This window comes from Pholcus phalangioides, unplaced genomic scaffold (assembly GCF_987345545.1).
Source record: "Pholcus phalangioides strain wild (caught in Gottingen) unplaced genomic scaffold, Ppha-v1.0 ptg000011l_1, whole genome shotgun sequence".
NCBI lineage: Eukaryota > Metazoa > Arthropoda > Arachnida > Araneae > Pholcidae > Pholcus > Pholcus phalangioides.
This window is the reverse complement of record NW_028301604.1, coordinates 19879510-19904606: the sequence shown is the minus strand read 5'-3', so window position 1 is coordinate 19904606 and position 25097 is coordinate 19879510. Positions and strand designations below refer to the sequence as shown.

The 25097-nt window shown below is 40.7% G+C and overlaps 1 protein-coding gene and 1 non-coding gene across 2 annotated transcripts; one reads left to right on the top strand and one right to left on the bottom strand.

Moving 5' to 3' along the window:
- Positions 1-3720: 3720 nt before the first annotated feature.
- Positions 3721-3875, bottom strand: LOC149080191 (5.8S ribosomal RNA). Its single transcript, XR_016193621.1, has one exon. It is a non-coding gene; the product is annotated as a 5.8S ribosomal RNA (ribosomal RNA).
- Positions 3876-9515: 5640 nt separating this feature from the next.
- On the top strand, positions 9516-15008 carry LOC149080190 (uncharacterized). Its single transcript, XM_089239234.1, has 7 exons — positions 9516-9639; positions 11012-12349; positions 12447-12541; positions 12621-12712; positions 13605-13876; positions 14550-14698; positions 14776-15008. Exons 1-7 carry the CDS (start codon positions 9561-9563, stop codon positions 14956-14958), a joined length of 2208 nt encoding a protein of 735 aa, XP_089095360.1. The 5' UTR covers positions 9516-9560; the 3' UTR covers positions 14959-15008.
- The last annotated feature ends 10089 nt before the right edge of the window (positions 15009-25097 follow it).

The window sequence follows — 25097 nt, the reverse complement described above, 5'->3', positions numbered from 1 at the left end:
GCTGTTGTTGCAGCAGCAACCCCACCGGCACCACAGTGGTGGTCGGCTGAAGTTTGTTTTCTGTGGTTCCCAACTTGAAGGAGCGAATGCGAGCCGATCTCCCCGTTAAAAAGTCTCACCACAGAGAGCAACAGGCCTGCAACGTTACAAATATTCAGTCATTACACTTCACTCACTATTTGAAGTATGGATGGCAGCACTGAAATATCAGACACAACATTAGCTACACACTCAGACTGTTAGGTGCACTCTCTTTGTTCCAGACTCTGCCACGAAGCTGGGCTGGAAGAGATCTCGGCAACGGGATAAGTCCGGTGGCAGAGCCCCTGGCATTCATTAATTCATTGTTGTTGCTCCGCGCGGAATCACAAAACAACATTTTACCATGTACAGGTTGGTTTGATTAAACTAAAACTACTCAGACTTAGTTAGCGCCTGTTCTAGTGGATGTATTTCGTTGAAACATGATGCGTACGTTATATGGACCATAGGAAAAACAAAACTGCAATAAAAAAAGAGGCACTTTTCCACCTAGTAGTAAAAAATTTAACAATTGTTTTTTATTGCAATTTTCTTTTTACAGTTGTCCATAGAGAACCTCTGTATACCATATCAAGTTTCAATGAAATACGTCGACCGGAACAGTCACTACATAGGTCTGAGTCATACATAGGTCAGTTTAATTATAACCACCCTGTATAATACATTAAATTTCTTCTGCGCGGCAAAAACTGTGTGCGTGATCACGTGCGTACGCAGCTTAGAGGGAACATGGGTGGTAAAATCCTGAATACGCTTTCGATGTTCGGACGTTTAAATAATTTTACTTTACTTGGAGTAAAGCTATTGAAAATACCTATTATAGCATTGGCGCACAACCTACGGCCAGCAGAAAAATGTACGGTAAATAAAATAACCCACCCAACACGACAACTCTACACCAGTTCTTGGCCCACGAGTAGTAATAATCTCGCATGTCTGGCCCAGAGACTGAAAACACTGTGTACCACTGCTTCAAATGCTCTATAAATGTGGCCGCTGGATAAATTGATGAGCACTAATTAGTAGGTGCTTTCTTTTCTTTCCTTACAAACCGAGCACAACTCCGGTCAATCGCCATGGGCAATATACTACCAAGTGAGTTGTGCCAGAAGTGTGAGTGCATGTACCTAACAGTCTGAGTGTGTATACAGTGTTGTGCATGATTTTTCAGTGCTGCCATATATATTTCAGAAATGAAGTGAGTGAGTGTAAAGATTGAATATTTGCATCATTGTAGGCGTGGAGAGATTTTTAACGGAAAGATCGGCTCTGATTCGCACCTCGAAGTTGGAAACCACAGACAGGGCCGCAATTAGATGCTTGGTCACCCGGGGCAAATGCGCATTTTGGCGCCCTCTTGTAATGTTGAAGGAGAGGTTTGAGAATAAAATTTGCGCCCCCTCTGATCCAGGGCCAGGGCACGAGACCCGTCTGCTCCCCCCTAGTTGCGGCCTTGACCACAGAAAACAGTGGGGTAATTAGTAGATGCTGCCTGCCATCTATTATCCAGATCAGTATTGAGTGAATTAACGAATAATATTGAAATATTTAATGCAATCATTTAGTTGTCTACCGATTGTTGCAACGAAACTTTTTCTAAGGGGAAACAAGCTCGCATTTGCTCCTCGAAAGAGTTTGGAAAACCATAAACAAAATCATCTTCAGCCGACCAATAGTACTATACAGTCATAGAAATCGAACCTCGGTCTTTGTAACATATGACTATAGCTGCTGGATAAATGCAGGTAATCCGCCATTAATGCGCAGCGTGACGACAGGATTATCGCTACACCCAATGACTGGCACCTATGCAATTTTTTTAACGATTAGATGTCACTTTGACATCACATTGAACAGAAAACCAGTTCGACGCGTCTCGATGAGCTCGTTAGGAATTTTTCTCTCAAGGCATCTTTATACAGTATATACAGGAGGCATAGGTAACAGGGCGCGTGGCATTTTACTGGCAAGCAGTTGATCCTAGAAGCACACTTCTAATTAGAAAAAGCATCCAAATAACGTGTAGTACTCATATATGTCATTTATATTGCAAGGGATTGCATAGTAATTAAAATTAAAAAAAAAAATTAACTTTTTATATAGACACCCTGTGCTCAAAAACCCAGTTAGGAAGTTGTTGCCTTGTCTCTCCTGATGCTAAGAAAACAAAATTCCACGTTTCTAAGTGCAATATTCACTGAGATATTCGAATTCGAAAAATAGAGAAAAGTTGGGGAAAAAAAAACAGCATTAATGTCTTAATATCGATTAAGCATTGATGCTTAAAAAAGCATCAGCAACCCGCTACATGGGGGTGGGGGGGGGGGAATTTTTTTTTTCGTTGGGCGTTTTGTGTGAGGAGAGACAAGGCAACAACTTTCTAATTGGGTTTTTGAGCACAGGGTTTCTTCTTATAGAAAGTCAATTTTTTTTATTTTAATAACTATATATACCCCTTGCAACATGAATGACATATCGGAGTACTACACGTAATTTGGATACTTTTTCTAATTGGAAGTATGCCTCTAGGATCAACTATTCGACAATAAAATCCCATGCATCCTGTTACCTATGCAACCTGTATTTTAAATTTTTTACACAATATTGTTACGAACTATAAACGATAGATGACGCAATCCTTTATCGTGGTCTTCTGTTAACAACGGGAGTTGATGCAGGTTTCGGTTTATCGGAGAGTGATGCGATTGGCTGAGAACTAGCGGAGGGCTGGAAGAACATTCTAGAAGGTCCCGCCCCTCGAAACAGTAGTTCCAACACCTCCATACGGTGGCGCCGCTAACTTGGAACTGTAAAATAGAATTTTGTAGAACATTCTTTTTCTCGAAGTTTCCACCAGGGTTATAAATAGTGTGGCGCTGACAAGATGGCAGGCTCAAGGAGATTTTAGAAAGAATAAGAGAGAGAGACTGGATGAAAACTCAGTTGTGATTGAACTTTGCGAGAAAGTTGTTAGCTCTCTGACGGGGCAATGGAATCTCTGACAGCAGCAATGGAGATGAGGATATCTTCCTTTACTCCAGCGATGGATTTGTTCATCTCTTCGACGATGTCCGATTTCATCTGGCCCATAACTTTCATCAATTGGTTCAGCTGTTCTCGCATCTCGTCCATGTGCATTCTTCTTGTCTTCATGGAAGTCTTAAATTATCCCACTTCTGACACCAAATTGTTCCGGATAATTTTCCACAAGACTTCGAGGTTGCAAAAACAAGAAGCGATTCAACGGACAAACACAGATTTATTTACAGAACAGCTATTTATACACGTATTTACAACCTAATCAGAAAGCTAACAACTTTCTCGCAAAGTTTAAACACAACTGACTGTTCATCGAATCTCTCTCTATTCAGGAATCTCCTTGAGTCTGCCATCTTGTGAGCGGCACGCTATTTATAACCCGGATTCTTCAAGAAATAGAATGTTCTACAAAATTATATTTTACAGTTTCCTAGTCGGTGGCGTCACCGTATGGATTGTCTGGAGGGGGTGTTGAACCATTCTTTGGAGGGGCGGGACTTTCTAGAATGTTCTTCCCACCTTCCGCTAGTTCTCAGCCATTCGCATCTTTTTCCGATGGACCGAAACCGGTATCAATTCTCATTGCCAACGGAAGATTGCGATAAAGAATTGCGCCATCTATGCGTTCGTAACATTATCCGACCCTCAGACAGGCGAGGCCCCGTGCAGCAACCCGAGGCCGCTATGCACGTTCGAAAAGTCAATGCTCAATGTGTCCTGCAATTCACACTAAGTAACACAAATGGCTGCGTTCTTCATCGATTCGCGAGCCGAGTGATCCACTGCTCAGAGTCGTTAAACTGAAACGCGACCACCTCGCGGGGCGGAGGTCGCTGCAAGGAGGAGATGCCCCATGAAGTGTCTACAATATCTCGCAGCTGAGCGGCGGAGACCATGGAATGTACGTGGAAGGTGACATTGACGGATTTCCTTGCCGGATGGTCATCGACACCGGAACAATTTGGTGTCAGAAGTGTGATAATTCAAGATTTGCATGAAGAAGACAAGGATGGACATGGACGAGATGCGAGAACAGCTGAATCAACTGATGTCTGTTATGGGCCAGATGAAATTGGGCATTGTGAACGAGATAAACTCCTCCATCGCCGAAGTCAAAAATGATGTCAATACCTCCATCGTCGCCGTTAATGACAAGATAGAGGTCACGGGCGCAGCCGTTAAAGAGGATGTCACCAACTCTATTGCTGGAGTAAAGGAAGATGTCGCCGCCGTGAAGAATGACATCGCCAGCGCTATTGCCGGAGTGAAGGGGGATATCGCTGTCGTTGAAAGTAGAGGGGACAGTATGGCCGAGGAGATGAACTCTATCACAGAACAAGTGATTGCGATCGATGAGAAGCTCTCAAAGAGAATACAAGACCTGGAAAAGAAAATTCAGGAGCCTACTTTCTCCGCGGACGCTCACCAGGTCCCGCTAGCCATAACTGAAGTCAATCGGCCTCGACATATGACGGAAGGACATCGTGGTCGATCTACAGGACCCAATTTGAGTTGATCGCCTCAGCGAACGGATGGGACTGTGTACTCAAGGCCGTCCACCTAGCCGCCGCACTCCGAGGTGAAGCCGCCGAGGTGCTTCAGACACTCGCCGCCGAGAACCGATCCAGCTACGAGGCCCTAACAAACGTGTTTGAGCTGAGATTTGGAGAAAACTACTTCAAGGACTTCCACCGGCTGCAACTTAAGACCCCGCAGCAGAAGGCTGGGGAAACGTTGCAAGAACTGGCTATGGACATCGAAAGACTTTCGCAGTTGGCGTATTACAGAGATGGATTGACTCTGTAATGCTTCGTCGACTCCGTCAAGGACCCCGACATCCAGCAGGCTTTGCGTCTGGGGGAATACAAAGACGTGAAAAGTGTCCTCGTCTACGCCATGAAGCAGCCCATCAAGCTTCCAGACGCGAGCGACGAATGGTCCGCGGTGCTGTTGCGGAGGACGCTACGGCAGTCATCATCAGGGAATTGAAAGAATTCCTGAAAAGTGCCATTGATGACCGTGAAAAACGGAAAGACAAGCTCTTGGTGTGCTGGAGGTGCAACGAGGCTGGCCACCTGCGAAGATCCTGCCCCATGACAGTTCCCAAGAGAGGGGACACCTCCCGGAGCTCCGAGCCGTTAAACTGAAACGCGGCTCCCTCGCGGGGCGGAGGTCGCTGCAAGGAAGAGATGTCCCATCAAGTGTCTACCATATCTCGCAGCTGAGCGGCGGGGACCATGGAATGTACGTGGAAGGTGACATTGACGGATTTCCTTGCCGGATGGTCATCGACACCGGAACAATATATTCACTAGAAAATCAACATAAAGGACCCACTAAAAATCTAGTCCTAGGGGCCCCGATCTAGGATGTGGAGCCATAAATTGCACATTTCAATTTGAAAATTGAATAAAATATCAAATATAAAAAAAGTTGAAATGATGTGTTATTGCGTGTAGATTTCAATTCAAAAGTACAGCGTCAGCTTTTCAGTTTTTGTTCAATTTTCTCTACTATATTGGCAATTTTGATCTGCAAAAACCTAAAATCGAAAATATTAATAATTTTAAAAGTAAAATTATGGGCAGAAACCACAAGAAATTTCAGTATTTGCGGAGTTCAGTCTGCAATTGTAACATTGAATTCAATGACGATCATCTTGTGTTTGTCCCTCAGCCCCCATTGATAATTGTGATTATATATGATGCCTATTGGAAAAAAAAAGCCCCATTTTCTCATCTAAAATTGGATTAGCGAAGCCAATTGATACAAGTCATTTCCGAATTTTATTGCTCAATAGTTGTTATTTGATTTCTTTGGCATGACAGTCATTTTATGCACACGAAGCATTCGTGTCATTTTATGGCCAGAATCTACAGTTCAACCGGACTGTCTTAAGAGCATTGTAGGCCACCCCGTCAAAGTGATTTTTCTGAGGACCCACCTGGCTAAAAATACCAGCGTACCAATTTACATAGTACTTACTGTCGAAAATTATAACCAGATCTCATTATCATAAGCCCCCCCCCCCCCTCTATACTTGAGCGCCCGTGCCGGGGTTGCATGCGTTACGACGGCACCGCAGTTAAAGCCGATTCCTAATGGCAATGCATCTTTACTATTTAACGGGATTAAAATCCAAGTTGGTTGAACCAGAGGATGGTGACTAGCCATACGACCGCCAGGCGATGAATAGTAATAACTTGATCACTCCTAGAAGTTACTACTGAATGCACTGTAACATAATAACAATTTTGGGTCACATCAGTTATGAGTCGAAATGCTAAAGTACGACAAGAACTCGAATAACACTCAATTAAACAATCGCTGTTAAACGAAACTGTACGAAATAGATCTACGTGACATGTTTGTTTTCGTGGATATCAGATGCTGAATTGGATGAACGCAGGGCCTATTTTTCGCATGGGCAAACAGGGCACGTGCCCAGGGTCCACAATTTTTTAGGGCCCCGAAATTATCAGCATTTTTTATTTTAAGCATGGTCATGGCCCCCCCCCCACAAGGGCGGGGCTGACAAGTCTCTAGCCCTAGGGGCCGGAACAATTCTCATTACTTTTTGTTTTTCACTCTATAAATTTATAAATTAATTATAGAAGGGCCCATGCAAAGTCTGACCGGGGGGGGGGGGAGGCGTAAAAGATCCCAGCCTGGGAGTCGTGCTCCAGGATGTGGGGCCCATGGGCACGACCCATATGTCCTCTTCCCCCTGCGTATGCCTCCGCCTGAAAGGATACTATATACAAAGGGCCCGAACTTATGAGGAACAGGCTCGGGATGAAAGAAGGATTTGTGCAATTTTAAGGATTTAGATACACCGAAAATAGTATAGATTATTTCACTCCAAATGATTTATAACAACGTTTGCAGACGTGGACAAAGTTTTACGAAAAAAATGAATGACAACAAAGTAAATTACAATTTTTTTAAATGTACGAATATAAAAGGAAAATTTATAAAAAATACACTAATAAAAAGAAATGCGAATGTATCGAAATAAATAAAAATAATTTTGATTAAGCATAAGTCCTTATCAATCAATAAGGCAAGTGTGCGTAAACACAATACAAACGTGGTTACATCATTTTAATTTAAAATATCCATCTTAATCATGAAATTTATTTCGAACTGAAATAGGAGTAGAATTGAAAGCCGGGTATAGTATATACAGGGATCGGAATTTCCATCGAAATTTCGTGATAAACCAAATTGTTCTGCGGAAAAATTAATGATGTTTTTGAATTTTTATGTATGCACTCGTATATAAATTTTTTTAGCAAACTAAAATGGAATTATGTTAAAAATATATTGATGAAAAGACACGGGGGTGGGAGAGCATGTAGAATCGACCTTTTGAGGGGGCATACCGGGTTTGGGGGAGGCCACAAGTATTCCTTCTAAAGAAATTTTCGATTGCTAAAATTCAAAAAGAATTTTAAATTGACACAAATTAACAGATAGTACAGTCAAACTCGGTTGTAACGACACTTCAGCTATAACGTTAAAAATTGGCAGTCTGGCGGTCATAGGGAACAATGTTAATGAACCTTGTTTATAATGTCGATGACAAGCAACTATTTCGGATACAACGACAAATTTTTCGTCTTTGAATTCGTTCCAATGACGTTTTCCGAAGAAATATCTGAGAATATAGCTGATCACACTCAGGGAATGTTCTCTCGTCTGCTGTTCTATTTATACCTAACCTTGAAAAAAAAGACGTATTACATGTTTGGTGCTCCGACTTACTCATTGACACACACACACACACACACGAGGGGCCGTTCAAGTATTACGTCGTCATCGATGGGGGGGGGGTCTCCGATTTGCTGACTTTTGATGACAAGGGGGGAGCGGGGGATTTGGATAATGCTTACGTCAGCAACCACCCTTTATGAAAATATAAGTTAGAATTCAGAGGGGCAGAGCTGATGACTAAATTTTGCTGACAGGGGGGGGGGGGTCAAAAATGGCTAAAAATTTGCTTGCGTAATACTTGAACGGCCCCCGACCAATATACAAAACATTCCCGACTTTTTCTTGTAAAAATGCCCCGTTTTTTCAACGAAGATTACTTTAATTCCTAATCTTTACTAGAATCGGGGATGAAGATAATTCGCACATATAAACTGTGTCATAATGCTAATGACTATGAATATAAATTTCACATATTTGCCATGTTTCATTTTTTCCCGTGAAATTCATTTTAGCAAACTTACTGGAATTTTTTTTTGCCAAGCAGTGGCGTCAGAGCCGAGAGTGCTGTGAGTGTTCGAGCACCCACTCTTATAGAATGAGTCCGAGCACCCACAGAATTTATTCAGGAACCAAAATTTCCTACATGAAACTAGAGACAGGCACCCACAGGCAGGGCCGTCTTAAGAGCATCTTGGGACCCCGGGATAAGTGATTTTCCTGAGGCTCCATACCTGAAGAGACGAGTTCGATTTCGTAAATTTTAACCAGATCTAATTTGCATGAGGCCTCCCTCTGCACTCGAGGCCCCAGGGCAGGGCCGTGCTCGGGCTGGCCCATGCGTTGAGTCGGCACTGCCCACACGTTCGAAACACTTCCGACGCCCCTGTCGCCAGGGGTTACTTGTGAGCAATATTTGGCAATGCCGACAAATGGCAAACAACATGTTTGGCGAGAATTGGTGTTGTCACGTATTAATTATATCAATTTCTCGTATTTTTCTCAATCAAATATGGTCATCCTAATTATGACGAAATAAAAACTACATCCATAGTATTTGATTGCATCTGATTATATTTTTCGTCAAAAGAGTCTTCAAAATGTAAACTTCTGTTGTAGCGACAGCTCGGTTATAAAGATAAAAAATTGGTGGAATCTTCGATGTGCATAGAGCCCTGAATAATAAGACCAAGACCAAGAATCTTCGATGTCGTTATAACAGAGTTTGACTGTATATGAATGTATTTTGTTTCAATATTTTAATTTGTCTACAAAAATATTTTTAATTTGTGATCTTTTGGGGGGAACACGGGCCCCCATGCTCCTTCCTGCCTCTGAATAAAGAGCTTATTGTGCTGAAATCGACTGACTTTCCCTTTTTCTTATCGGGAATGGATCACTGTTTTTAACATATTAGATGCATAATTAGCGATTAGGAAACAACTACAGAGAAAGAATTAATTTTTATTACTGATGAAACATAATTCAAAATCCCCCCTTCCTATAACAGCTAAGAAATTATACAGAAAGAAACATGAATGCAACAGTTATTATATATGATATCAACGATTACGTTTTTGTAGTATATTGTTATATCGATAGAAATTCGAATTAGAGGATTCAAAAAAAATTTGCATGCAGCAATGGTGTATGCGCATGGGCAGTACAACCATCACATTTCTTTAAAACCCGTTGGGGGAAGTGGAAGTCACGGAGCTATAAGCTGTTGTGTCATATGAGTTTGAGGCCAGTGATAAGTTATCGCTATGTATTTGGGCGTTCTGTGGATTTTTGTGCATTTCTATGTATGTTGGTGCGCTGTATCGGGGCAAGGAGTAGATCATGGTAAGGTTTATACTATTATTTTAACTCTAATGCAAACATTAGTAAAATTTTATTTCGTAATGTAATCTGAGAGTAGGTACACTATACAGGCAATATCTACTACACTAACAAGAAAATTGTATAAGCAATTGAGGCTCATCCGCCTTGTTCTATAATCTCGGAAAATGTACTTATTTCTGTGTTCCCCAGTTCGTTTGATCTGATTTGTAGAGGAATACCGGATCAATTATCGAAGATTCCTTAACATGATCCGATCCACTGTTGGGGGCGAGCCCCTCCGAAAGCTTTAAGGGGGTTGGTGCACGCAAATTTTTCAAGTAATACTCGTTCCAATTTTAATTTTCAAATACTATGAAGTTTTCTGCGTGCAATGTTTTTGTTGTATTTATACTAAAAATATTTTAATAGCTATTGGCAGGCATTACATGTACTGTTATTCATTGATGTTCCTTTATCAAAACCAGGGGTGGGGAGTCATCACTTGTTCAATTGTTTTTAAACTGTTTCTGAAAACTATGGTGTATCGTACTGTACCCAAGGATATTTTTTATGGAAGTTAATTAAGGGTAAGTTTTTAATAAAATTGCTTAAGTTGAATGGGGGGGGGGGCGTTTCCCCTTTGAACTTTAACTTCAATCAACAATTGAAATCCTAAATGCGCTTGTTAAATTGTATAAGAAAATATCCATAGTATGTAAGGAAGAAAATAATGCCTCTCTAAAGTGAATAGAAATTTCCGGTGTTTCTTGACCGATTCTTTTCCCTTGAAGCTGTTTGGGGGAAGAGTTTAAAATTGTAAGCGTTATCTAAAGCTTATATTGTATGTTTCGTATTTTATCTTCGCAATCGGCTCCGATAATCAGTAATTCAGACTATTTGTGTAGTCGTGTCGATTAAAATTTCATTTGTGTAATAAGGCGATGAACCTTCCTACCTCACTTGAAGTAATCCCCATATATTTGTACGGTTGCATTCTGTAGTCACGCTGCTATAAATTATTTTCGATGTTTGTACGCAGGAACAAGAATACCAATCCCAGATTATAGCGCTAGATATCGAGATACTTAGGGAACTCCTTGAAGAGAATATTTAAGTATTGAAAACCGTTTGCATTATTTTCTTAAATGCTTTGGGGGGGGGGGAAGGGGGTTGCCATATTAAATGTTAACTTTTCATGGTATTTGTGATCCAAATTCTATATCGCAATAGCTGTTTCCCAGCTATTGATAGCAGATATCTCGCGACAGTGAAACGTAAGTGACATGCTCGATTAAGGGATAATTTTAATCTTGAACGAGTTTTGAAGTTTCCAATAATTTTCTAGATATATAATTGTGTGTGAGTTTCCTCATTTAGTTTTTTTTCCCTTCAGAACCTGTGCTTGCCATATGTCCCGGTACATGCGTTGCTCTAGAGATTGAATGTAATACTACGTTAGATGGCACCCATTGCGGTCTCGACGCAAAATGCTGCTTGGATAGCATGGAAGGAGTTACCGAAATGGGTTTTGATTTTTCTACCATCCCCTCAAGCGAATGGAAAGATTCTATGAATGGAGATGGTATAGTGGACGATACGAGTAACTTGGAATTGCAAGAGTTTGCTGATCCTGCTGTAAACATGGGAGATTTCTTTCTGGATTCTGCTCCTACTTTTTCTGCGGTAGATCAACTCGTCAGTTGCCCAGGCGCTTGTATTCCAAAAAAGCACGTAGGTTTGTGTCAGTTCATAATTACCATAGACGATTTATGCTCTCCTGATAAAAGTTGCTGCGCAACGAAAGAAGCTGCAAAAAAAATTCAGAGAGATTACCAAATAAGCGATAACTTGATTAAGCAAAATTTCAACAGCTTGAGCCAGTGTCCTGGGAAATGCGTACATCCCTCTTTAACAGTATTTTGTGACAAAGTCTTGTCTTCGTACTACTGTCCAGGTGAGTCAAAGTGTTGTAATAAGCAACTTGCTGATGCAGAGCCAATTCAATGTACGGGACACTGTTTGCCTAAACAGTCCACGTATTTCTGCCATCCTCCTCTTAAACTAGTTCCAGAAGCGATCAATTGCAAAGAATCTACAGTGTGCTGCATGGAAGTAAAAGAGGTGGAAGTCTCCGATTCTTCTGTAACTGAAGACTCCGTATTGAGTGAACTCGCGGCAGATGGAACCGGTCAACTGTATGTCGTGGATGAAGATGGAGAGTACAAAGCATTGTCAATGATCACTTCAGAAGAAAGCCTAAGCTCGGATTTTGCATACGTAACAGATGTTGATACAGAGTTAGGACTAGTTTCCGTATTCAGAGATTCGTATGGAAACTTGTATCAGCTGTCAAATACTGGAGAACAGGAAATTCCGACTGAAGTCGAACTTACTGAAAGTCCCGAACCTAATGAAGTTTCCGAAGAATCCATTGTTTCTATGCCAGATGATAGTGACGATATGGAAGAAAACATGCAGGACGTGGCGTTGGTAGAGGAAGGCGAGAAAATATTCCCACGTGATCCGATCCCTCCGGGAGAACGAACCATGATTAGACCTCAATGTCCTGGTACCTGCATATCTTCCTTCTTGAAGTTCACCTGTACTAGAAGTTCTGCTCCATACGATGGGTTTTCATGTCCAGGAAAGCTTGTGTGCTGCGCAAACCTTATAGACATAGAAGAGCACGAAGAATATCTGAAGTCTCTTTCTCCGTATTTTAGAGCTGCAGGTAATTTTTCTAAATGAGCAATACACGTTACGCACTATTAATAGTTATTAACTAGTTTAATAATTTTATTAACTAGGTTTTAACTTTTTATTTGCAGCGTCTGTGAGCCATCAACATCCAGAATGTGGCATAACTGGTTATAACGGGTCTCCATCTGAAAAACGCATACCTATTGAAAAATGGTGTTGGCAAGTAAGAATATTTTTTTTTTTCTTTTTTAAATTGGCTTGTATTAGTTGTGTGCCGCTTCACCTCATTTTTATTTCTGCAGGCAGCAGTTATCAATGAGCAAAATCAATACGTTTGTGGTGCCTCAATTATAGATAATTCTTGGATATTGACTCCTGCACACTGTGTAACTGGGTAAGTTTTTACTGATTATACGTAGTTTTTACTTTTATAATTCAGCCTGCTTTGAACTGCTATACAGATCTGGTAGCCGGACCAGTAGGTTTAACTTAACCTATCCTTAGTGCGCCCTGTAATGTTTAAACAGCGTGCTTGCCCCGGCTGAACAAGCATCTCGTTGCGGCCCTGTAGCAGTCATTCGTGGGGTTTATTAGTGTATAGAGTAGGCTTAGAAATAATTCAAAGTAGATTAATCTTTCGGGGTGTAGTCGGTATTTGAATGCTTCTAACCATCTTTTGAAAGAGCAAGCGACCGTTATTGATGCAATAGAACCTTCCCGTATTGTACCACTTAACGAAGGCGTAAAAGGGTATCGTTGGCTATTCTAACGACTCTTAAAATTTGTTTCGACTGCCTCGTCAGCTCTTAATGATTAGCCTTCGATATAAGGAAGGCCACCTTAGAGGCGCGCGACAGATGCGGCTGCACAAAGCCAACACTTTCTATAGCAGAAAGCCTGAAGCTTTGATTTCACTGAGGTCCTGAATATCGCCTGTAGCCATTCGATATAGCAATCAGACGTATGCGAAGTTTTGACCTTTTCGCAGTATATCCAACGGCTATAGGTGAATGCGGAAGCTTTGTTATAGGTGTTGACCAGGCCCGCGGGGTATTTGTTCACTTTTAGAAAACCAATAACTGATGCATTTGGGGTCAAAGTAACTGCGCCATCGACTATGTGAATAATCAGCTGTACAAACTAGTGAATAGTTCACCCCTGTTCTTTAGTAATTTTATCCAGTGAATTTTAGCACTAGCTCGGTGCTTGCATCTAAATGCATAATTATTTCGGCTACACATTTGAGATGCGTGGGACCGGACTAAACATTATTTATAACTTTTCAGAGCTCTGCGTCAGGACCAATCTGTATACATACGAGCGGGAGTATCCGATTTGACTAGTGCCGCTGACAACGCTCGGAGTCAAACACGTAAAGCTCAGTCAATCTACGTTCATCCTAGCCACAACAGTATGTCGTTGGATAACGATATTGCACTGATAAAGCTCTCTATTCCCTTCGAGTTAAACCGAAACGTGTGCGTGGTTTGTTTGCCAGTGGCTGAAGCTATGGACGAGAAAATGTGCACGGTCACTGGTTACGGATTTCTTACTAGAGGTAATTTTCAATATTTTCTTGAACGGCTCATGTACCCAACGGGGAACATTTTGAATTTCTTGTACTTTCATGTATAAACTGACGTAAACTAGCTTGTGCCATGAACTTAAAGATGGCCTTGTTTTCGCTCACACGAGGAGAATCTACGGGGCCGTAGCCATGGGCGGAGATACGCAGCGTCAAAGGTGGAGTCGACTGATCAATGTATATAAATCTTCCACCCCAGCAATAATGACCAGACTGCCAAGTCTATGGCCGTATCGTGCCTTTTCAAGACACTTGAGCATAACCCTTTCAAGGCCTACCTGGGGGGGGGGGGGAGAGACGACAGCCCCTTATTTCGCAGATTATTGAAAGTAGGATATCTAGAATAGTACTCTTGGGCAAAGCACTCTTGGTGCCCGGAGTGGGCCTATCAAAAACGAGATCTGGGTAAGATTTTCGAGAATTTGCTTGGTAGGGCCTGGGAAGTCATTTGGTCTCGATCCCATGATCTTGACTCATGGGACCTCAATAGTTACGGGCCTGATCTCTACCTTCTGTCCATAGAACGAACAGGAAGTACTTTTTAATTAACTGCAAAATTTTCCATTTTTCTTTGGCCCGAGTAAAGTAATTATACTTTTCAGCTAAAACCCCAACTCTTCTAATTTTTACTTTTTAACTTCCCCAGCTGGTACTTTATCTTTGAGGATACACGAGGCTCGAGTTCCAGTGATAGATGATATTGACTGCATAGCTAATGTTACTGATGCTTTGGCTTCGGTCTTCATCTTGCCAGCTAGTAGCTTTTGTGCAGGTGGAAACACGGAGTCTTGTCAGGTATGGTTCCCTCTTGTTCAAATTTGCCTCTCAATTCTTAATAGAACTCTTCGTAAATATTTGTTTTATTCCTACAGGGTGATGCAGGAGGCCCACTAGTCTGTGATAACGATGGAGTCTACGAGCTGTCTGGTATGGTTTCTTGGAGTTTGGGATGTAAACACGATTATGTTCCTAGTATATATGTTAAAATATCTGCCTTCATGGACTGGATAAATCAAATCATTAGTGCTAGTACATTCTTGAAAGCTTTAAGATGATTTCTTTCCCCCCCGGTTTTTTCTTTGAAATAAAAGCTCCAATTCAGTAAATTGTTTTGTCTCTTGTATGCTTATTCTTATTTCTGGGACTAGTTTGACACGTTTCGGTCGGTACTTTATCAAAAGTAAAACCTGTGGATTAATATGCAAAAGATGCGGCCCTGCCCTTAGGATTGCAAGAGTCTGAAGGGTAGGGCCGCCGCTAGAAACTAAAACTCCGTCACCCGGAAGCCAGTGTTCCTATAATTTTGAAAGTAAATGGTAAACCCAGGGCACCAGATCTCTACCTATTAGGAATATTACGTTGTCATGCCAGCTTGCGGTGCACTGTAGGATAAATTTACGTCGCCATCCCTAAAGGTTTGTTTCCATCGCGTTACGGAAACTGCCGCTCGCACGTAGGTTTTCGGTGAGGAGAGCCAAATTGGTAAAATGCAATTCATTGCGTTTTTAAACGATCTTTCAGAAACAATGTTAAATCAAACAGCACATAGATTTACTGTATCAACACAGCATAATTCAATCTTTCTATAACGAGATTTTCCTTTCAAACCTTGCTCGGGAATGCCTTTATTCTAATGTTTAACTTTATTGTGTGATAAGGATAATTTTGTAAATCTCTATCGCGATATATTTTAGACATTTTGAAATCGTTACAATGATTCTTTACATCTTTCAAAATCTGGAAAAGTTTAACATTAAACAAATCAAGAATATTGTATTGAAAGAATTTTTTGTAACCATTTTTATCACTTAATTAAAATTAAGTTGTGTGTATTGCTGCGTTGTCAGGAACTATGAATCCGTGGCCAGCGCATCCGTTGAAGGCAGGAATCCAGGTTGGCAGTAAAGCTAGTGATCCCTCTTTTTAAAGGGGCAGTGCAGTAGATCCCGAAAGCTCGAGTTTCCGGATAATCGGGCCGAATTTACTCCACTTCCCTCTAAGAAATTTTTCTAACAGTACGTATTGGACAGCAATTTCGGTTTGAAAGGAACTATGCAACGAGTGTGAATTATATTAAAATACTGGACACTCCCTTGAACGGATGTAGACCATTTTAACTTTTGGTGGGAAGGTCTGAGTTTGTCCCTAATAATGAACAATGGCACTGCCCTATAATTGCTTAGATAACTTAACTGCCCTTCCAATTATTTTATCTGTGTCTGACCCTCTATATAATCTAGAAACCTTGGTCTCGGCGTCATTTTTTTTTTTGAAACGTTCTCACGATGTACTGGTTTTTAAAGCATTTGTTTTTGGATAATCGAGGCTCTAAGCCCAAACAAACCGTAGATTGTAAAGGGGCGATGTAATTGTCTATTTCGTAAAGAAAATTGGGAATGCTTCAAATTTCACCTATTTTTAATGTTACAATTAGCAACTGGAGCTGCCAGTTTCATGTGAAGTGAAAGGCCGATTAATTAAAAGTGGGTAGGTGTGCACACGCTCTTGGCTTTCTTTTGAGAAAAATCCCTAGCTTTAAGGAACATTTTATAATTTTCTGTTCACTCTTGAACTTAGCGAAAAAAAATTAATTCTGTGTGGGTATATTTATACACGGGGCGTAGCCAGAAATTTCGTTCGGGGGGGGGGGAGACCAGTGACAGAACAATGGATTTGGCCATCTTTTCCCTTTTTCGGTCATTTTCTCACATTTCGGGGGGGGGGGGGGGAAACCAGACCCCCAAGTCCCCCCTGGCTACGCCCTTGTTTATACAATTTAACGAGATTTTTACAAGAGATTTTAATTTTTCGAATCTTAACTTCATGTAACATCAAAATTTTATATCTTGTGCCACAAAAATTTCTTTACATTTTAATAAAATCATCCGATTTAAGCATGCGACGCCGCAGTGCTTGAAGACAATATTTCAAGAGGTTCAATGTGACACAAGTGGCGTTTGAAAAAATGTTCATCTGACAAAACAAATTGAGAAAAAAGCATATAATGCTGTATCAGCTTTTTATATTAAAATATTGTAAAAATACTTCTAGTGCAGGTAGAACACAAAAACTCGAACGCAGACAATTTTATATTTAAAAATTGAACACTTCGAAAATGTTTGTCAAATTTGCGTACACCTACTCCTTTAAAAGCAAAGTAATATATAAAGTGCAGAGAAAAACCTATTTCCCCCTAAAAAAAAAAATCCCCCCCTAAAAAAAATACTAGTCCAGTGAGATTAGTAAAATTGAAATCTCGCGGTTTTTTTTTCGTAAAAATTTTTCCTCAATGTATACTATAGTGGCAGGTTAGGATGGGTGGCATACATATTTCAGTAATACCTGTTTAAGAATGAGACTGGAACGAAGGATGGTGAAATTTCTATAGCCGACAGGCAGCAAAACCATAAATACAGTGGTGGAAGACGCTCGAGCACTTAAATATTTTGTAGCACGGGGTCCGAGCACCCTTAGCATTAATCCTGAAATCGAAATATCTCTTACATAAAGGCAACGAAAGTTTGAGTTCAATTTTTTTTTAAATATAAAATTGTGTGCGTTCGAGTTTTTGTTCTACCTGCACTAGAAGTATTTTTACAATATTTTAATATAAACGGCTGAAAAGCATCGTATACGGTTTTTCCTCATAAAATTTTTTTTATGGTTTGAACTGTGTACGAAATTTTGATTTCTGAATTTATCCTGGGGTGATCGACGTGCACACCCCCCCCCCCCCCCAATTATGGAGCAAGATCTCTAGACTGGGATCTTGGCATGCTCCCCTCTATAATAAGTTTATGGCATGAAAAGGGAAAAAAAAAAAAATTGTCCTGTCAGCTCCCCCTCTGAAGGGTGGGCCTGGGACGATTCTCAATTTTTTGGGAGGCATATTTCAGTAGTAGGCCTACGTGTTTATTTTTTCACTCTAAGTTAACTTAAGAGGGCCCGTTAGCTATCTAACCTGGGGTTCCAGCCTTTGGATCATACTCCAGGATGTGGAGACGGGGTGCCGCCCTTTCAAGCCGAGCCCTCGCACGTTTGAAATGTCGAGAAATATTAAGTCTGTCAGAGTGGCGTCAGAACTGAAGGTGCTTGAGCACCGAATTGATCCAGAAAATTTTTTTTCCCACGTAAAGCTTAAGACGAGCACCCACAGGTCTGAAACATTTTCAAAATGTCACAGATCTATCATAATGAACGACAAAATAAACAGTTAAAAAAAGAAAATATGAAAATTGCACTTTTTATTGGAGCTTCATACTGTTTTAATTAATCGCATTCCCATAGATATTAATGGGATACATCGAATTTTTGAAATAAATTGAAGGTACTGAACTAAAAACTTATGACAACAGTGAAGTATGATCTTTCCCCTTTCAAAAAGAAATTAAAAATATAACCTTATAAAGGATAAACTTTTATCGTGCTCCATTATTGGATCATGTAGATTACCTGAAGACGCATTAAACAGTCATGGTGCTTAAATTTATTTAGTTATTTATATTTTAAAGTATTTGGTCCAACAAAACAAGTATAGGGAAAAGCGTGGTTTTTGTTTGGGCTTTGTTAGGCCATAGGGTTGTCACAACTTCAATTTTTCCTGTCATGTCATTGCCAGTAGTTTTTAACTTCCTTGACTTTCTGTGGAGTACACAGAAGTGTAATACAGTAAACACCCTTTCACACACACAGTATAATCTGCGCACTAAGTACACGACAAAAAGTCCAAGTAAATTTTATTAATCAACAAATACATTTTTTTTATTCTTTACTGCATTTTCTGCTTGGAGTATCAACGCCGATTTAAATGGGATGGCAACAGTGTAAATTTGGTGACACTTCCTTTTTATGTCGTGTGAAACAAGCAAACTAATTGTCTAATTAATGATGCAAATAAAAGATTACGTGTTCTTGATTTTGTCTTGATATCAAAACGATAGATAAATGTTGAAAATATGAGAATTTATAGTTTTTGCCAGTCGTTTTTAAAATTAATAGAATATCATTGTTTAAACGTAATGATTTAGAAAATTTCCCTATGCGAGTTTCATGTATGTGCATGGCCTACCTCTTTCTCAGCCATTCGATGAAAATAAAAAGAATCCGGATGAATTAAAAAATATATATATATATAGCTTATAAAAATTAAGGAAAACGCTCACAAAAAAAATATAATAGGAACGGGGGCGACCCCCCCCCCCCCCCGTTCCCCCGTCTCGCCACGTTCGCTGTTCGGGAACAACTCCCTAGCTCCGTGCGTCTGGTGATTGGTGGTGAAATATAATACATATAATGAATCAAATTTAATCTGTGCAACGGTTTAAAAAAATTAAATGTAATAAAAAAATTTTAAAATTATATTTATAAGTAAGTACATCTATTATTAAACGTCATCCGGAAATATGTTGGTGCCAACCAACAGTCACCAGAAAAACGCGCGCCAATCACGTGCATGCGCGTTCTGACGATGTTCAACATGTTCAACACTGCAGCGAGCCGCTTCTGAAAAGTGTTGCATTGCATTTTAATTTTTTTCAAAAAATTCTTTTGTTTGATGAACTCTCAAAATTCCCCACAAATGCCAAAACATTTCTCACGTAGACAAATTTTAGCCAATTTTTTCCACGAATATAGGAAATTGTCCGACATCACTATTGTGAACTTTGTCTGCTGCGTAATTTTACATGCAATCCTAACATGCGTCTCGCATGATTACTGTGAACATACGTCCAGTATTTCCCGGGAAAGTCCCAGTTTTTTTTGTTTTTCTGCAAAAATTTCCTGGTTTTCCCCGTTTTTTACACGAAGCTTACTAAATCTTCATTCGTTATTGAAGTCAAAGATTGAAATTATTTTTCAACTCAATTATATTCCGATAATTACAACTAAAAATTAAAATACTGATTTCACATATTTGTCATGAACGCTTTATTTCGTGGAATTCATTTTAATATACTGCAATTTGCAGTAATACTTCATTTTCCGCCATAGGTGATTCTTCCATGCTTTCAGCAATATTTTGCAATAGTTGGCGATATCCCGTATTTTCCCATATTTGGAATGCCAATATCTCGTATTTCTTTCGAGAAATATGGTCAGCTTACGTATGACACGAGTGTGTGGCAAGGAGAGCAGCATTACCGGTTTTCTATGTATTCTTTTCGGAAAATCCACCCGAATGATCTTGTGACCGTCTCTCGTTGAAATACAAAGTAAAATTACTGTTTTTGATTAATTTTTTTGCATAGTTCTAATTCACAAAACTTTATCATTTTTTCTGAGTAGATGCCGCAAATACTGCTGATTATCAAAAAATACTTTTTTCAAAATTCTTTTGAAGTTATTTTATTTTTGACAGATTTTTTTTCGATTTCCACATGGGGAAGTGAAGTGTTTGCCTAAAGTCGGGTTTTCCTAGGAGCAGGTTTCCACAGCGAGCGCAGTGTGAAAACGCTGATTGGTCAAAAAACCTGAATTTCAGCTTTTTAACCAATCAGCGTTTTCATGCTGCACACGGCGCAAAAGTTCTACTCCTAGGAAAATCCGGCTTAAGGCCAGGGCCGCGATATATGCTTGGTCAGCCGGGCAAGCACGAATTCTGGCGTCCTTGTAATACCGAAGTAAAGGTTAGAGGATAAAATATGCGCGGACCCACCTATTCCCTCCTAGTTGCGGCCCTGCTCGGGAGGAGAGGGGGGGGGCAACATTTAAACAATATGCGTTCACTGATTTACTAAACGTCTTCGATCCAGGTTACGGATACCCCCCACGATGTCTGATTCGGGGCCCGACATAGATGTTCAAACTTTTCGGTTTGCGGGCCGTAAGACAATCAAAACACAGGGATAAAATTAATTTGAAAATGTTCAATTGATGCTGGAATAATTTGTGCATAGTTACTACTGCACTACAATTAATAGTTCATTATTATATAATCCGATATCGTTTATATATATATATATACGTTTTAACCAGGCGTGCACTTTTTTCAGTCTGCGAGCTGGATATGAGAGATGGAAACAGCTTGCGAGCCATAAACTGATGCAATTATTGTGTTGTAAGCACTGGGAACTTTCTTAACATTTTTCAGCGAACCGGATGGACTCTCTTGGAGCCCACTCTTGGCCCCCTCTTGGAAGCTGAAAGTTTCTGGTTGCCCCGTATGTACGGAACTCTAGCCCTTATACAGGAGTGGAGAGTGGTGCGTTGCATTATGTTTATTGATTGGGGTGAGGGGCTTAAACACCCTCAACCCCAAGTTCCAGAGCTTATGGCCCGGGGGCCGGAAGTTGTGCACCCTTTGTTTAACCAAACGTCTTAAAACGTATTTGTAAATAATTTTTTTTTTCGAAATCGCACAGCGAACTGAATAAAATTATCGAATGGGTCAGATTGGCTTGCGGGCTGAAGTTTGTGCACCTATGCATTAAATTACAGTGAAACCTGTATATAACGATGCTCTGCGGACTAAGAAAGAATATTGTTGTTTGAAAAACTCGGCTTACTTACGGGCGCGGTAGCCAGGTCGATAAGATACTGGGGGTGAAAGTACCAAAGGATATTTTGAGGTGTCGCGAGTTCGATACCCGGTTCATTCTTGTCAGAAACTTTCCTGACAAGAGTGCAACAGATACGGCGATATGACCACAAAAAAAGATTGCTACCGCAGGGAGTCCCACACCGAGGGGTTAGCGCACCAACCTCCAGATGAGTTGCAGATTCCGAACAGCATAAAAAAAAGACTGCCGTTCGAAATTGGCAATAAATTGTAGGTCTAATTAGCCCTCCTGTGCAGAAAATGACCGTGGTGCGACAAAAATGATCAAATGAACATACTTACTATCGCAGATCATGAGCTCGGGCTATGTCGACATGGGTTAAGATGACCTTCATGGACAGTTCTGCTGGATTCTGAATGAATAGTCACATTTTTCCCAAACATATTTCACGTAAAAACTTTATTTCATCACAGCTCTCTCTGTGGCCCTCGTCACCACTTTTTATGACGTCCCTTTCACCTGATTTTCTCCCGTGGGTCCCCTTAACATACCCTAGGTAGAATACCCTAGGATAGCAAAGGACCAGGGCGGATATAGAGCTCGCTCTTGGGAAGGTTTTTTTTGCATTTCGGGTGACCATGCATCCCGTATTTTCTGGGACACTCCCCATTTTTTCTCCGTCCTGACTTTTCCCATTTTTGAGCCGAAGTTTTATTGAATTTGTTATTTAATCAAACACGTTGATACAGGTAATTTTCAACGGATTGATTGAATACAATATTATCATATAGAAGTTACGAAAATTTCATGAATTATCGCATTGAGGGCAATATTGCACATTTCGCTTGGGAAGGGGAGTTGTCAACCCCTCATAATAGAAACATCTCGTAGAAGAGGAAAGCTGCTTCCATTGACTTGACATTGCATATAAGATTTGAGAAAAACTAATCAAAAATCAAATAAATTTCTTAAAAATAAAAAAAATATTTTAACAATAAGCGGCTTTTGTGGAATCCGATCAGAAAAGTTTTGAACATGAACAATATGCGAAATAATTCATTAAAAACCAACAATTTTACATTATGCTCCCGTTCGAGTGGGTCACGTGCTGAATCGGGTGACGTCAAAACGAGTTTCATTCTGAAGCGCGCTTGCTAATGGCTAACCTTACACAAGGTGGGCAAAAAGTCCGTAGAAACTTTAAAAATGAATAAAAACCGGAAAAAAAAATCGAAATAAAAAGCGGTTTGCAGGCTTAGCATTGCTAGGTCATGGGAATTTTTTTAAGACGGGGGAAAAAAAACAATTCAAAAACCGCCGATAAGTGGCGCTGACGTACATAAGTCTAAGAAAAGATACGCAAATAACGAAATGAATGCCTCCAAATCGTTTATTACAGCAGTATGTGTTCCACATGACCACCACGACCACAGGGGATAACACATTGCAGGCGAGTCACAAATCCAGCAACGGCAGAGTGCAGCAGGTCCGGATGTATACATGACACCTCTCAGTGGATCGCATCTTTCAATTCCGACAGATTGGATAGACCGGATCAAATACATCCGGGATTTCAAATACCCCATAACCAGAAGTCTGCCGGTGTCAAATCTGAAGACCGAAAAGGCCATGAGAACCTGTGACGCCTGCTAATGATTTTGTCTTCCCCGAACGTCTGTATCAAAAATGCCTTGACCGGAGTAGCAGTGTGACTAGTTGTTTCATCTTGCATAAACGTGACGGTAGAAAGCGCAGCTCCCCAGCGCGACCCAACCCGCAAGGGTAAAAGGCTTATATCCCTGGAGGGACAGAGCCTGGGCCGTGAACTGTATGTCGGTAGAAAGCGCATTTCTTTCACGCAAACATGGCACGACCTTCTCACGCAAAAGCGTTAAATAACGCTGCGCATTCACTGTTGCCGTTTTCCACACATTTACTGGGCACTGCGTTTCAAAGAAGGGTCCTATGATAACACTGTAACTTTTGGGGAATGCAATTGTTTCTGCGTGTACTAATGGGGATTAGACGTCGCCCAGATAAGACAGTTATGGGTATTAACGTCGCCATGAAGCGAAAAATGAGCTCCATCTGTCCACAAGATGTTAAAGACCCAGTTGGGATTGTGTTCAATTTTGGAGAAAGCCCACCTCGCAAATGCTTCCCTCTGTACGGTATCTGCTGGTAAAAGTTCATGGCACGACTGCAATCTGTATGGGTACAGATCAAGGATTCCATGAAGAATATTGCGTATCGAGGATGGTGGTAAGCCCAAGCGTCTGGCAGCTTCACGAGCACTGCTGGTCCCTGCAACTGATTCTGACGCTAACGCTTCCATTTCGGCTGCAACATGCGGCGAACGTGCGTTCCTTAAACATGGTCGTCCGGCTCTCACGCGATCCTCCAACGTTCCAATTTCCTCAAACCGCTAAACAAGCTTTATGAGGCCTGTTGCTGTTAAAGGCCCTTTTCCTGTCCTCACATCTTCTGAACTCTGAATTTACGCAAGGCAATAGTCACTGATTCCTGGTTCACTTAAAACAACTTCACTAACAAAGCTTTATCCTTCGCACTCAGCATCCTTGTTCACGTACACGGTTTATGACGGTGAACTGATTGTGGATTAGGAGCGCAAGTTCTTGTAACCGTCTCATTTGCATATTTCCACCGAAGTAGCTCGTACCAACTCCACCTATCGGCTGTTTTGAGTTTTTTCCTGTCTTAAAAAAAATTATTCCCTTGACCTAAAGCGATGCTAACCCTGCAAACTGTTTTTTATTTCGGTTTTTTTCCAGTTTTTATTCATTTTTAAAGTTTCTACGGACTTTTTGCCCCCCCCCCCCTGTATATTCTAGAAACCTTGGTGTGTGGACCCCGGCGGTGTATTGAAAATTTTACCCAATAAAAAATTGCAAAACTTATTCTGGGAAACTTGAAAAATTCAAAATGTAGGTGTCTCGAGTGCATGACTTCTGGAATTTGTAATTAAAAAAACCCCCAGATTTTTATCCAGAGAAGAAAGAGAGAGAGAGAGAGAGAAAAGAGAGTTATTCGGAAATCCTCAATCGAAATATTTCTTTTATTAAAAAAAATTGTTCGATATAGAAATAGCGTATTTGCCTATTTGAAAGATGCAAATACAACCTCCCCCCCTCCCCTTCTGGAGTACGTTCAGTTTGAATTATGTATTTGATTACGTGATTGTTTGCTTTGTGGAAGTATCGTTTGTGATGCTTTCCCCTTTAATTAGTTTATGACTGTAATGGAGTAGAAGAGTTTGGTCGAAGGAAGCGGCACGTGTGTTTTTTGGGAAAGCGTGGAACTTTCAAGATTTTGATTTTTTTTTCTCATTTTCCTCGTCTTTCTTACACGTGTGTGTGTGCAGTGTCGCTTAACTAGTGTTAAGAAATTTTTTTTTTTTTAGTTTCTGCTCTTGGATATAAATTATTATAATTTTCAAGACTTGTGAATTCTCGTGGTTTTGGCACCAGGAATTCAAGGTGAAGCGAATAAAGGGTGATGGGAGGGGGGGGGAGCGCCCGAAAAAAAGGGCCTTGCCTCGCTCCGAGGCCTCGTACATCAGAAGCTCCTTTGAACTCGATGTCGTTCAAGAAACCAAAACTCTAATGTCGCCCACCCAGTCATCGGATGATTCCAAGGACTCAGTTACTCCCAAGACGAACACGCCTCCCTCGGGC